We start from the raw sequence: 15,264 nt of genomic DNA, 5'->3' as shown, positions 1-15,264 counted from the left end.
ACAAATTCTGCACTGGGGAGATGACTCACTGGATGGTGTGTTTGCCATGCCAGCAGGAGGACCTGAGCAGCTTGGCATTGCAGGATATGCCTAACTCTAGTGCTGGAAGGAGGAGGACATGGGAGAATCCTGGGACTTGGCCAATCAGGAAGGTCTGGGAGCAGCTCTACCCCATTAGATTCTGACTAACAAATGGCATTTTCCATTAGGACCCATCACAGAAGAGTAGGGGAAATATAAAAATGAGTCTAGAAGGTTTGTTGTACCAGAAAACAAATAACAACAAAAAAGAAACATGTCAAAAAGACCTAGAAGTCAATTTGAAGAGGCTCCAAATCATGACCACTTGACCATCAAAATAAAGATGGCTCAGTGGCTAGAAACACTACCTGCTCTTCCAAAGGTTCTGAGTTCAGACGAGATCGGGAGCATTCAGGGTGGTGTATGACCATAGACAGGCCTGAGTTCAGTTCCCAGCAACCACATGGTGGCTCACAGCCACCTGTAATGAGATCTGATGCCCTCTTCTGGCCTGCAAGCATACATGCAGGCAGAACACTATATACATAATAAGTAAATAAATCATATATATATAATCATGGGTTAGAGCCCACAGAATAAAAAAGAGGCCATGATTCCATATGGAAAAAATAGTGACCTAATTGAAATTTTATAGGATGTTTACTTGATTTCGGTTTTTGTTTTTTTCTGAGACAGGGTTTCTTTGTGTGGCCCTGCTGTCCTGTAACTGGCTTTGTAGACCAGGCTAACCTTGATCTCATAGAGGTCCACCTGCCTCTGCCTCCCAGGTGCTGGGATTAAAGGCGTGTGCCACCACTGCCCAGCTTTTTTACATGATTTCAGAACACTGCATCCATTAATGAGACTTCATCACTGTGACAAATGCCTGAAACAGTTTACAAGGAGGAAAGGTTTCAGGGGTCTAGGGCCACAGTTGTCGGATTCCATTGCTCTGGACCTGGGGTGACACTGAACATCATAGCCAGCCACTTGTTAACACAGCAAAGCAGCTCCCTTCATGGCCACCAAGCGAGAAGGCCAGCACGTCTTTATACAGCATATCCCCAGTGATCTGTTAGACCCACCTCCTGCTTCTCATCATTTCTCAATAGTGTCATCGTTTTGTGAGTCTGTTGGGCCACAACTCTTAGGAACCAATCGCTTCCCAAAGGCCCATCAGCTAACAGCCAATGCCCAAGTACATGAGCCTGCTTAGGACATTTCATGTTTGAACCATATCACTTCTCTACAAATACTTGTTAATTATCGAAGGAGAAATAGAAACTTTACAGTAAAGAACCATGGTAAATACCTCATTAGGTAATCTCATTTAATGTTGTCAGTAATGAAATATACCAAAATGGTGTAAACCTAAGAACTTGACTAAACCATGCTGCTTCATGTTCAAGAAGCAAAGAGAAACTGAAGAGTACCTGATTCTAAATCCCAAGAAGCCCCATGCTTTATCAGCTGTCACATTTTCTTTAAATCTAGTTTTACTATTATCTTGAGTGGTGGACTTTTGTCTTTTGTCTGTCTGGTTGGTTAGCTGAATTTTGAGACAGAATCTCACTGTATAGTCCATCCAGGTCTAGAGATGACCATGTAGGCTGCTCTTGAACTGGAATCCTCCTTTCCCTGGTCTTCCATGTTCCGAGTGTACAGGTGTGCTCTTAGCTTTTATTCTGTGATGAAATACACATAGTTTAAGTCTTTACACCTCAGGACACACTTTTGAGTGAGATTTGATAGGGTATTTATTTTTATTTAAATTAGAAACAAGCTTGTTTTACATGTCAATCCCTCCCCTGTCCCCCACTAGCCCCCTATCCCACCCCCTTTCTGTTCCCCAGGGAGGATGAGGCCTTCCAAGGGGGATCTTCAAAGTCTGTCGTATCATTTGGAGTAGGGCCTAGGCCCTTCCCTGTGTGTCTAGGCTGAGAGCACATCCCTCTGTGTGGAGTGGGCTCCCAAAGTGGTAGGTCATTTATTAAGGCCATGTCTATCACTTTTCCAACAAAGTGCACCCTGTGGAAGAAGAGGGGTGCATGAGTTTCTCTGTAAAGTCCAGGGCTTGAATTATAGTAGTAATCACTTGGAAAACTCCTAGGGTAGCAGGGACTCTCTTTGAAACCTTAGTTTTGTCTTAAAATTTGAGTTTAATATACTCCATTTCATGTTTTAATATAAAAGTATGATTTTCATGAACCTTGTAAAATACAACTCTTCAGAGGGGACAGTTAGGTTTAGGAAGTAAGATTTTTGGTCAGCTATGTGATTTCATCTAGCCATTGGATCTTATAACCTCACACCTAGAGCAGTGACACCTCTGTCAGACCAGACCTACTCACCAGGTATCCTGAGGTAACGTGCAAGCTTGCCTTGCCATCCGAAAATTTGCTGTTTAGAGTTGCACGCTTACCCGGCGGCATCCTTCCTTTGCCTTTGTAGTTTATTTGTGAGGAGAAATTTAGCATTCTGGGCAGTTCAGGAGGCAGACGAGGCGTATGCAGCCGCTCCTCTGGATCCACCTTCCATGTCCAGTCTCACATGCTTGTGGCTTTAGCCTGCTTCATCTCAGCTGAATAAGAGTCTTTCCCTTCCTCTTCCCATATAGCAGGGACTCCGGAAGACAAAATGAGGCTGTTTCTTATCTACTACATAAGTGCGCAGCAGGCGCCTTCCGAGGTATGTCCATCAGCACTGCTGGGAGGGAGGGGTGCCTATTCGCAGTTCCCAGTTAGAGTTTCAAAACCAGAAGTAAAGGGTCACTGAAGACATTTCACGTATTGGAAATTGTTCAGATTCTGTTTAGTGCAGAGTTTTATACAATGTGTTTGTCACCATTTGGGAAATGCCTCGACACTTTTAAGTTGTTGAAATATGAGATGACTTCAAGTGGTAAAAATTCTTACTTCTGAAAAGTAACTGTTCTAAACTAATTAGCCTGGTTTGTTGGGTTTTTCAGAAGGTTGGTTTCTTATCATTTTGAGATTGTTTTAAAACTAGTGACTGTTACAGACATATTCTATATTGTATGTGTTCTGTAAGGAAAGTGGATTGGAGACCATGGAGTCTTCCTTATATTAACCAAGTATAACTTTACATAACATAAGAGCCTCCAAGATGCCATACTGACTTTGTTATTATTGTTTTAAGTTGTAAATCTTCCACTGGTAAAAGATTTTTAGCATGTTAAATCAGTATTCACTTAGGGCCCTTTTACTTTGCTATAGACTGTATTTATCACATAACTTTTCTTCTAATTAATTTAGAAAGAAAGTTCTAGAAATAGCTTTCTCGTCAGTGAAGGTTTATCTGTTTCTCAGACTCTGTCCTGTTTGTAATATTTTAAGATTTATTTTTAGCTTAATATTGCTATAATTGGACTACCTTATTTTTAGTAAAGATTTTCATAAAGTTTAGTGTTCATTAAGAGGCTTAAATCATGTAAGTATCAGCTTATTCATCCTGAAGATACAAATAAATTAAAATCTCTCAATAAATTAAAATCTCTCATTAATGGTGGCAGGCCTGGGAGATGGCTTGGTCCATAAGGTCCTTGCTTGTCCTGCAAGCGTGAGAACCTGAATCCGATCCTAGTGTCATGCTTTAAGAGAAGCCAGGTGTGCATCTGCAACCCCAGCCCTGGGGTGTGGAAACAGCGGGGTCCCTGGGGTGTGGAAACAGCGGTGTCCCTGGGGTGTGGAAACAGCGGTGTCCCTGGAGTGTGGAAACAGCAGGGTCCCTGGGGTGTGGAAACAGCAGGGTCCCTGGGGCCTGCTGGCCAGCCAGTTGAGCTGACTCCATGGCCTGGAGGTTCAGTGAGAGACCCTGGCTCAGAAAATGAGGCGAGGAGTGACTGAAGAAGCAACTGACTTCAGTCTGCACTCCACTCTCAGACTCAAGAACATATGCACGGTTTCTCACTTCCTTGTTGTAGCAGAGTCGCCAGGGTGCTAGGCCCTTGAACTCACACAAATTTACTTAAACTTACTCGTCAGGGGAAAGAGAGTGGGAAGGAAGGAAGAAGCAGTTTTAAAACGAGAGGACAGCTGTCCTTTAGCAAATGGCTCTGAGCCCTGCGGTGTCGATGAGAAGCCAGAGCCACAGGCCCTCTCAGGCTGTTGCGCCTCAATATTTCTGGTTTTGAAATATTTTTGGCCAAGTTGAATCGCTCCTTGAGAGCTTGTCCTGAAGAAAGGCAGTCTGTTTTAGCAGTGGAGAAGAAAGCTGATGCACTCCTGAAGCTTGACAAAGTGTCATTCTTTACACTTCTGTGGCTTCTGTTTCATGCACTCACTTGGACAGTCATTTAAGGTACAACTCCAGCTGACATGATTGCCTGGCATTGAAGCTCGTGCCTTTGTATTAGAATGTTGATTAGCCAAGTAACAACAAACACAAGTTTCTGTGAAAGGATGCTGTTTTATCGTAGAGTTCTTTTCTCATTGCAGGCTGATTTGGAGCAGTATAAGAAGGCTTTAACAGATGCAGGATGCAGCCTTAGCCCTTTACAATACATCAAACAGTGGAAGTAAGTCATAGTTCTTTTCACTTTCCTGTTACTTAAGGTAAGATCATGTCTCAAATTCTGTTCCCAAGAACATAGGAATGCTGGTAAGAAGGCTGAACAATGTCATGGTGAATTTCTATGTCCAGTGTGTAACATTTCCTTATCTGGCCTACCATCTGCATAACTTAAACCTACATGAAAAAATGACACCTTTTATCTCAGGACAAGCTCTATATTTTCTTTATTGATGCGTGAAGAAAGTCAGAGACAAATCTTTTTGATCAGTTGTCTCAAAACTACTGATCAGTAACTAGAAAAATACAAAATTTAAAAAACATTATGCTGAGAAAATAGCAAAATTAATTGATGCATTTATAGTTTGCTAGTAGGAATATAAATTTTGGTGATTTTCTAGAATGCTATGAAAGGTTTTGACCTCCTACTGTTTTTAATGTTTTATCCAAAGAAGTTATTGGAACCATAAAATTGTAGCAGTGTAAACCTACCTAAGTGTCCAGCAGTAAACTGGGTAAATACATGGCAGTACTTTAGCCTGGCCTGGCATTGCCCTCCTGTAACCCCAGCACCTGAGAGGCTGAGGTGGGATGAGCAATCATAAGGTCAGTAGCAGCTTGGGCTGCATAGCAAGACCTTGTCTATCTGTCCATCCTTCCTAAAATGGTAGTGTTTTTATAAGATAGAATCCAACTGGATAATTAAAAATTGTGATAGGAGATTTAATGTTATTGGAACCATTTGTGTTACTGTGCTAGGAAGGGAAATAGTTGTTTGCAACACTATTTATTGATTAACTTAATAAACACTCTCAGCTCTCCATATCTATAGCTCTGTATCCATGGGCTACAAATATTCTGGGAAAAAATGCTAATGTTGGTGTTTGTTTTTTTTTTTTCTTGATGTTATTCTCCACACAATACAGTATTATTCTGTTGTTCAGAGCATATGAAGTAGCTAAGAGCCATGGAAAAAAATATGGTTGACATAATGTCTACAGTATGCTAATAGTATGTAATGGAGCAGAATTACAAAAGAGTGCTGCTGACTCTCAGTTTAGACATCTGCGCTGCGTTTTATGCACACGTCCGTAATAGGAAGAACATGCATCAGCATCTTGGCAACTGATTACCCCCAAGTGCTGAAAGTCTTCTGGGAATAGTCGGTATTCTTGAATTGTGTAGGCAAATGTAAAAACATTCTTGGAGGAAGGTATTTTTTAAAACACACTTAAATGCTGTCTTTTCCCCCGAGTTGTAATGCTGATAGTTTAAAGAGATTATACACTTTTAGAAAAAGTTGAAATACACACACACACATATCATAGTTTAAAGAGATTTCTAAACCTTTTAAAAAAGTTGAAAATATATGACTATGTGTAGTTACATATAAAACTGCATGTGGTTTGTAATGTAATTGGAGGGAAACTCATCTTTAAGTAGTGACTAATGATAAAGGCAGTGACTTTGAACTGAGTCCCTAGAGGAAACGTGGCATTTCTTCTCCTGAGCTCCCCAAAGGACAGCCTGAGCAGAGGTCTGTCAGGGGCCACGGGAGTGCTTGCTGTCAGAGCTGTGAGCTGAGCTTAGCTGATGCAGGTCTCCCCTGCATCTTCGTCTCTGCTTGTCTGGTTTCTCTTGGTAGTGGTCAATAGGAAGAGGAGAAACCCTCCCTTTGGGCTGCTTTTCTGGCTCCTGCTTGTCCTTGTCCCGCTGCTGGGACCCTGAGCCTGGCACCTGCTGCAGTGTTCTGCTGCTAAGCTGCCTGCAGCCCTGTGTTAGCGCGTTTTAGGCAATCTCGCTGTTTTGGTGCTAGCTCTAATATAACTAGTTGAGAAACTATCATTTCTAACTAACTAACTAACATCTTAGAAGTTAACCAGTGAAATTTAATGACAAGACACTGAATGATAACTCTGTCCACTTGTAAATATAAACCTTCTTATTTTATAGGGCTTTTGCCAAGATGGCCTCAACTCCTGCCAGCTATGGTAGCACAACCACTAAGCCAATGGGGTAAGTACTTTAATAATGTTGGCTCTTTGCATTCATGCCTCAGAAACACAGTGTCTTGACACCGTCCAGACAATTTCATTATGATACAGAATATGAGCATTTTGGGGACTTCTTGGGTAATTTTAATTCTCCTTTTAAAATGTAAGGGACTATCTTTGACATAGTGTGAGCCATTGGTTTTATATGCTCCTTCTTGTAACACCTTTCATTTTTAGAAACTATGTAGCTAAAACTATTTTGTGTTGCTATTGATAGATAGCCATAGCATAGATTTTTAAAGCTAGTCCCTCAAGACCTAGTGGTGATAAATTCAGTCCTGAGAGCTGGGAAAACGCCTCACCCTAGAGCAGTTCTCATCCTGTGAGTCGCCACCCTTTGGAGGTCAAATGACCCCTTCACAGGGTCACATATCATATCCTGCATTTTAGATATTTACATTATGAATCATAACTATCAAAATTAGAGTTGTGAAGTAGTTATGAAGTAGTAATGAAAATAAGTTTATGGTTGGGGTCACCACAGCATGAGGAACTGTATAAAGGGTCACAGCATTGGGAGGGTTAAGAACCACTGTCCTAGAGACTGCTGTAGTACTTGTGCGGCTTAATTTGCTGAAAAAGTCAATTCTGCCTACTCTTTTCCATATCATACACATTTCAAATTCCTAATGTATTTTGAAGTTAGAATAAAACATGAAGCCTGGAGGAAACGGTTTGGCCAGTTTAAGTGAATGCAATTGGCCTCCCTCTGGAGGATGCTATCCAGGGTACCCTGAACCCTGCCGCCCCACTCACGGGGATACCTGACAGAAAGAATGGCTTCAGAGCCATGCACCCACCAAAGGTTCTGCTCTTGTTTCTGTTAATGGAGGATTCCATCCCATCCCTCTTAGTTGCACGGGGGAGAAAGGATAGGATAAAACAAAGTAATTCATACAGTTTTAGTAAGTAGATAGCCCAGCATCGTGTCTTTAAATCATATAGAATACATAGAACCTGAGTTTCCTTACATATTTATACTTGAGGATATTAATAAATGTGTTGTAAGAAAACCTTGGCTACATTGAAAACTATTCCTAGCTTTCTTCTTTTTCTAAAGATTTATTTATCTACTTATTTACTTGTTATGTGTTCATTGTTCTGTCTGCATGTGTGTCTGCAGGCCAGATGAGGGCACCAGATCCCGTTACAGATGGTTGTGAGCCACCATGTGGTTGCTGGGAATTGAACTGAGGGCCTCTAGGAGAACAGCCTTAACCTCTGAGCCATTACTCCAGCCCTCCAGCTTTCTTATATAGTGTAGAGTTTGTCTTGCAAAGTACACTTTGATCCACATATGAGACTTTGAAACAGAATTATAAACCTAGTATGACAAATAACTGTAGGCTTTCTTTGTGTTTGTTAAAAGTCCCCAATTGAGGCAGCACTTACTGTTTATTGTGACTAACATTCGTATATGCTGGGCTTTCTGTGTGTGGAGGGAGGTGGTGCACATGCAGAGTCGGATCCAGCTGCTGTGGAACAGGCAGCACAGCAGCACTTGACCTGTTTCTAATGTTGATGGGCAGCATAGTGTTGTGTGTGAATGGACTCCAGAAGCAATGTCTAAATTGCTATTTTTCATCCGATTATTTTTGCAGTAAAACAATCAGAAAGGTGGAAGATTCTCAAATTATAATTTACCAAAAACTATGTGTAAGGCTAAGCAATTAAGATGTTTATAATAATTGTTTTAGCACTATTTTATTAAACTGCAGAAGCAATATCCATAGAAGCCGAGATGCTCACAGCCATTCTATTTATGGAAAATAAGTGATGGCAAGTGGGCAGCCTGTGGTGTGTAACCAAGCAAGCCTCATATCAACAACAAACTTATAGCAGTCGGTACTTAATGCAGTCTTTTTGTCTTTGGCCCCTACCCAGTCTCTTATCCAGAGTCATGAATACAGGCTCACAGTTTGTGATGGAAGGCGTGAAGAACCTGGTATTGAAGCAGCAGGTACGTACATTTGTCAAAAAACATTCTAACTTTGATAGATTCACTGCCCAGGTAGAGAAACGTCTGGGTTCATTCAGGTAAGAAATATGAGAGAAAAATTAGGCCAAGCGGTTCTTACTGGCAAAGTAAGAAAATTACTTTTTTGTGTAGTTTAGAACTCTGTGACTTTGTTTTGTTTTGTTTTTAAAGATATGCTTATCTGAACTATACCATCTTTATTCTTCAGTATTTGATATCCTCCCATTTTGTTTTATCTCTCTCAGTTTTTATTTTATCATAACTGGAGCATTGTTGGCAAATCTAGGATACACTGTTTCATGTCAGTACTAATATACAGTGTTTCCCATCAGTACCACCATGTAGTGTTTCACATCAGTATGGGGATGCAGGGTATCTGTATCAGTACTGCTTAGGAGAGGTTTCAAAAGACAAATTAAAAGACAGTTGACCCAGATCTGATTGTCACATGTATAGACCTGTTTTCAGAGTGTTCTCTTTCCCTGAATTTCCTCCACACTTTAAAACCTACCTCGTGTTTGCTTGTGATGTTTATATAATTATTATGTGTGTTTTACAAATCTCATGGCTCTTTGCATAAAATGAGTTTCTAGTTTGAAAGATCCTTCAAATTCTTTATTTGAAGGAATAAATAAAAAATTAAGAATAATGAAAAATCTTCATTTGCTTTGTTGAATTAAAAGGCCTTCCAAGCTTTCTTTTCAGGTAACATTATTTCCTGAGTACTTGGAAACACCCTTCAGCCCCAATAAAGGGGATCCTTTAGTGGTATTTTCAGCATCTCATCCCCCTAAACACTCAATCTGCTTATTTTAACTAGCTCATAGTAATCTGTAAGCAGTATCTAAATTGTTTTGCTATTATGTTATTTTATTATGGCAGCACAAAAAATTGTTTTAGAATTCATGAAATACAAAAATCATCATTTATGACCTTAAATTACTTTGCTTTCCATAACATTTCAAACTGTTAAGAAAACTGTTTGACATAGGCAATTACTTTTAAATGTAAAAATTAAACCCAGCTGTGGTAGCACACACCTTTAATACCACCACTCAGGAGGCTGGAGGATTCCAGGCCAGCCTGGTCTACAGAGTGAGCTCCAGGACTACACAGCCTGTCTAGAAAAAAACAAAGAAAAAGTAAAAACTGAATTTCTCTGTGATTTATATGACATTTCTACCACTACCAGAACCAGAACCATAGTGTTAACAAGGGGTGGCATAAATACAACTTTAAGGGTTAGTTTTTTCTGGATGAGTATTCATTTACTCCCACCCACATTGTAAATTGCCAGAATTTACTTACAAATCAAAGGGTATGGACACTTCAGTTACTCCAAATAAATACTGCCAATTATACTCCAGCAAAGTCTCTGTGTTCTAGAAATAGATCTTACACTTATGGAAGCCCATTGGGACACTGCACTGTCCTGATCCCCAAGTTTCTAGGGCACTTGCACTGTGGGGTTCTAGGAGAATTCAGGAAGTGAGAGACACCAGAGAAGACTGAGGGGATGAAGACTGAGTCCTGTGACTTCTGCTGCTTACACCTACAAGGACCCGGGTTCCAAGAAAGGAACTGGGGTCACTAAGCACCTTTACCTGCCTGAGCCTTCTCGTCGGCACTATAAAGATTGTTTTGTTTTTTATCAGAATAAACACTGTAAGCTATAAGTAAATTAGACAAGAATTAGATTGGCTAATACGTTAAAAAATAATAGAATTAGCAATGTTCCATTTTCTAGGTCACTAATAAGAGCTTTTTGTGTTTTGTTTTCTGGGCAGCATGAGTTTTATGCATCCTAGATATCAACCTCGCATTGCCAGTGGAATGATATTTACAAACTTGAGTGGATTTGTGTGAGGATATTAGAGAAGAATGTGGTGATAATATAAACACAAAGTTGCAGAATTTAGGAATGGCCACTGATTTTAACTAATCTTTAAAAAACGAATTAGTAAATAAATTACAAGCAGTGGAAGTGCCCCAGTTTAAACAAACCTGATCGCAGGGTATGCTCTCTGTTTAGGGTTACTGTTTAAGTAAGAAAAGTAAAAATTTTATGCAACTGAAAATTTGAACTCTGAATATTGTGTAATAACCATTTCATAAATAGACATCACAATACTGCATTGTACAGTCTAACTGTCAAGCATGCTTCAGCAAAGTGAGCGGGAGTGGATAAAGTATTGATAGGGTTCCTTTTAAATCCCCATTGCACTGAGGAGCCATACTGGAATATCCACGATCTGTCTGACAGTGACTTTATGTAAAGGGCTTGTTTCAACACTTCAGAGTCACAGGGAATGGATGAAAGCAGATTTGCATGAGTTTGCAGCTCTCTGGTGAAATTGAGTGTGTGTCTGGGGGGGGCGTAGATGTGAACCTATATAATCTATTTTGTTGTTGTTGTTGTTTTTTAATACCCTTAGTTCACTATAATTGAGAAGAAAAATCACTTCATTACATTTTGTGGCTTCTTTGTCCATAATATGAGCATTGGAATTAGCCTGTATATTTGCTTCTAGCTTATACTCTTAAAAACTGGGAAACTGATTTATCCCCTGACCTCTATGAGTTTCCAGCATCTGCCTATATTCCATCTCTACTCTTTGTCTGAACTCCACATAGGAGTTTTCACTTTCCAGTACTCCAGGTGGGACAGCAGCAACCTCACCTCCAGTCCTGCTCCCGTCGTCAGCATCAGAGCCTCTTCCCAAACCCAGAAATAGTTAGAAACGGTCCATAGAGCAATCAACCACCAGTCGGCTAGCTCTGGGGGACTCGGAAAAACTTTCTCTGCTGTGGCAGAGAAACAATAATAATAATCTATGCAGTATTAGTATCTGGGGATTGGTTTTTGTGCATAATTTATTTCATCTTGTTTTTTAAAGGAATTATATCATTTGAGAGTTTAACATGGGTTTTTATATAAACCTTTCCAGTGACTAAAATCATGAAACCAGTCTTAGGAAATAGATTTCCCACTATATATATATTTTTTTCTTCTGGTAAATTTCTGCTTCATAAATGATTTCTACTTTATTTAGAAATAGATTTTGGAAATGGCCCATAAGTTATAATTTATTATGAATGGGACTCTGCCTCTCAAGTCTGTGTCTGTGTTAGCCTTCTATTGATAATAATAACTTTTAAAAAGTCAGTTGCCAACCGACACAGTATTTTCTGCCAGACATGCTAGCCCAGGCCTTTAACACTAACACTGGGAGGCAGAAGCAAATGGGTCAATGTACTTTCTGGGCCACCCAGGACATTTCCATACAAAGCAAGTCCCAGGCCAGCCAGAGCTACATAGTGAATCCCAGCCTCAAAAACAAAAAAAAATATACTCTTTTCCATTTTATTTCTAAACAGCAATGTCTGAGGATAGAAAAAATATACTTAGAACATTTTCATTTAATTAATTTGGTCTGTACTTTATTCAGTGAGTTCTACAAACTGTGACAACAGTTCATTGAACAAAGAAGACTCATAGCGTTCTACTAGCTGTGGTCTAAGTGGCTACAGTCCAGGCTTGCTTGCTTGCATTTTTCTTTTTTCTTTTCTGACAGTTCTAGCTGTCCTGGAACTAGCTCTGTAGCCCGGGCTGGCCTAGAACTCACAGAGATCTCCCTGTCTCTGCATCACCGTATATATCCAGCCAGTTCAGTTTTTCATTCAGGGAAAGTTTGTTCTCTTAGCTTCAGCTGTCATTTAGCATAGCCTGGAGTCTTAAGGAGGCTCAGTTGAGAGATTGTCCAGGCCAGATTGATCTGTGGCCATGTCTGTGAGAAACTGTCTGGATTCATGTGGGAGGGCTAGGCTCACTGTGGGTAGTGCTGTCTATCTCAGCGCAGGTGGTCTTGGGCTCTGTGATGGCTGAGGGTGAACAATCCGGAAAGCAGCATTCTCTGGGCCTCTGGGCCCTTCTCTTGATGAGTTATGACCTGGAAGTGTAGGCCAGATAAACCCTCTTTCCCAAGTTGTTTTTGGTCAGAGTGTTTATCTCTGCAACAAACAGGAAACTAGAGCAGAGTTCTTGTGTGAAGAGACTCAGTGTGCAATTAATTTTCCCCTTTGATTATTGAGACAGGGCTCACCACTGTAGCCCATGCTGGCCACTAGCTCATGGTAGTCTTCCTGCCTTGGCCTACAGAGTGTGGGATTACAGGAAGGCGCCAACACACCAGCCTGCATTTCTAAATTACTAACTCAAGCTTTCATTTGCGCAGAGAACAGCTTGGGAGAGTGTCAGTTGTTGACAGATCTCCATTGTTTTCATAAGTATTGTGGCTTCTGTCTTTGAAGATATGTTTCCTTCCTTGTTCTCTACTGAAGGCTTCCCTCAAATCTATGCCACCTGTAAATCCTGACTAAAGCCCATTCCCTATGGAGGGATACTCTCTCAGCCTAGATACACAGGAGAGGACCTAGGTCCTGCCCCAAATGATGTGGCAGACTTCGATGATCCTCCATGGGCAGCCTCACCCTCCCTGAGGAGTGAATGGGGAGTGGGATGGGGGGGTTGGTGGGGAGAATGGGAGGACAGGAGGGAAAGGGAACTGGGATTGGTATGTAAAATATGATTGTTTTTAATTTAAATTAAAAAAATAATTTAAAGAAATCCTGACTGAATGATAAAGCAATGGTAGTTGATTCCTTCTGCCAAACATAGAGACCATGAGAAACATAAGGAAGAATTATTTGTGACCTAGAAGACATTTTCCTCAAGTTCTAACATACTTGTTGTCAAACATTGTAGGGGTGAGCTCATATTATAATCCACGCCCACCTGTTAATGATAGTTTTCAATTATTTTAGGGTTGGGATTGGAAGGAGGTGTTCAGACTTGGGTACCCCTTTCAGATAAGTTTAGGATTTAGATGGGATAGATATGTTTAGTTTAGGATACATATAGATTATAACTCGCTTATCACCTTCTATGTATATATGTCGTATAGGTTTAAGTTTTGTATCAAGTTTAAATCTTCTATTTAGACTAAAGGGGGAATTGTAAGGTGAGCTCATATTATAATCCATGCCCCCTTTAGAGGCGTGGATATAATATGATCTCACCTCCTCAAAACTTACCCTCATTTGTAGCATGGCTATCAAATACACAATGAGATTTGATTGTATCTTTCGTAAAAGACTGTTACAGAACAAGAAGATCATAAAATGCAGCTTAAATGCCCCAGTTTCCACTTTTTAGAGTTACTAGGAACCCGATTTGTTACATAGATTTTTCCGTACTCTGTCAGTGCTGTACAACTCTAGCTGTGCGTTCATACTCCGAAAGGCGAGTGTGAGGTGGGTGTGAGCTGAGAAGGGAGCAGACAGTCTCCAGCTTTAGAAAAACCCTTCCAGAGCCTTGTCCTATTTCCTAGCCCTAGAGCTTGTGTATCTTATTACTATGCATGTGTTTGAGTATTGGCGTGCGCATTCCACAGCCTGTGTGGCGGTCAGAAGCTCTTACACAGAACTGTATTTTTCAGTGGGAACTTTTGTGCTAAGGTTATTTATCTCTGTGACATCGTAACTGTGTACATAATCTTAGGTGGGATGTGTTTAATTGAAAGATAAGCATGTTTTACTATAGAGTGACTGGGGCTGGAGAGATGGCTCAGCAGTTAAGAGCACAGATTCCTCTTCCAGGGGACCCAGTTCAATTCCCAGCACCTACAAGGCAGCTCACAGCTGTCTGTTACTCCTGTTTCAGGGGATCTAACACCCTGAGGAAATATTCATGTGGGCAAAACACCAATGTACATAAAATACAAACAAATTATTAAGAAAACTATAGAGTGATCAAGTTGTTATTCCAGTATTTAACGAAACATTGTCTTCCACAGAATCTACCAGTTACTCGAATTTTAGACAATCTCATGGAGATGAAGTCAAACCCTGTAAGTAGCAATTACATTATATAAACTCTTGGATGTATCAAACCAACTGAAAGGTGATAAATCCAGACTGACTCAGTTGTGCTCCCAATCACTACAGAGTATGTGAGAGGAAGAGTCCCTAATCTCAGGGGCATCTTTCAGATACATAGAATTAGGTTTTTCTTGACTGCTGCAACCATTCTGACAAGTTCTCATCTGAATTAAATATATACATGTAATACATTTATACAGAACACACTTCTATAAGTGAAAAAGAATCAGTGGCCATCAGTTGGTATAATGTAAGGACAAATAAACCCATTTAAGGAAATTAAATTAGGAGAAAAATACATAGTAAAACTTCTGAGTTTTACTCAGAAGTTGGCACTAAATTCCTTTGGGCCAAATAAGTAAATCAAAAACAATTGTTGGCCGAATACACAATAGATAGTTAGCATTTGTTGGACAAATAGTTTTGCAAACTATCTGTGGCCACTCACAGAGGTGACTTGGAAAGCCATCACCATGTCTCAGCAGTGGCAGCCAAGGAGGAGGTTTTCCCAGGAGTCAGTGCAGAAAGGCACCATCAGAACTCTAACTTTAGTTGATCTGCTACAGACTTGGCAGTGAGGCTGAGGATTTCAGTCCTGAAAAAAATAAGAACAGAATATTGAGGCCAATGTGACTCGTTCAGTAATTGTTAAAATATGGCTTTGGAAATTAGCAAAAACAATTTTTAAATTCACTCATGTGGAAACTAAAACACCAGAAAATGTGCAGCTGCTGTTATGAA

At 40.3% G+C, this 15,264-nt stretch overlaps 1 protein-coding gene across 2 annotated transcripts in view; it reads left to right on the top strand.

Annotated features, from left to right (window-relative positions):
- The window catches only part of Scfd1 (sec1 family domain containing 1), a 78,232-nt gene that overhangs the window by 53,544 nt on the left and 9,424 nt on the right, over positions 1-15,264 (top strand). For both annotated transcript variants that reach the window (XM_040743129.1, XM_040743130.1), the window contains exons 16-20: positions 2,639-2,709; positions 4,479-4,558; positions 6,505-6,567; positions 8,490-8,565; positions 14,439-14,492. In XM_040743129.1, the coding sequence (XP_040599063.1) occupies positions 2,639-2,709; positions 4,479-4,558; positions 6,505-6,567; positions 8,490-8,565; positions 14,439-14,492 (344 nt within the window). The remainder of the gene's footprint in view (positions 1-2,638; positions 2,710-4,478; positions 4,559-6,504; positions 6,568-8,489; positions 8,566-14,438; positions 14,493-15,264) is intronic.

This window comes from Mesocricetus auratus, unplaced genomic scaffold (assembly GCF_017639785.1).
Source record: "Mesocricetus auratus isolate SY011 unplaced genomic scaffold, BCM_Maur_2.0 Super-Scaffold_15014, whole genome shotgun sequence".
NCBI classification, from domain to species: Eukaryota; Metazoa; Chordata; class Mammalia; order Rodentia; family Cricetidae; genus Mesocricetus; species Mesocricetus auratus.
This window is presented reverse-complemented; position numbering and strand designations above follow the sequence as displayed.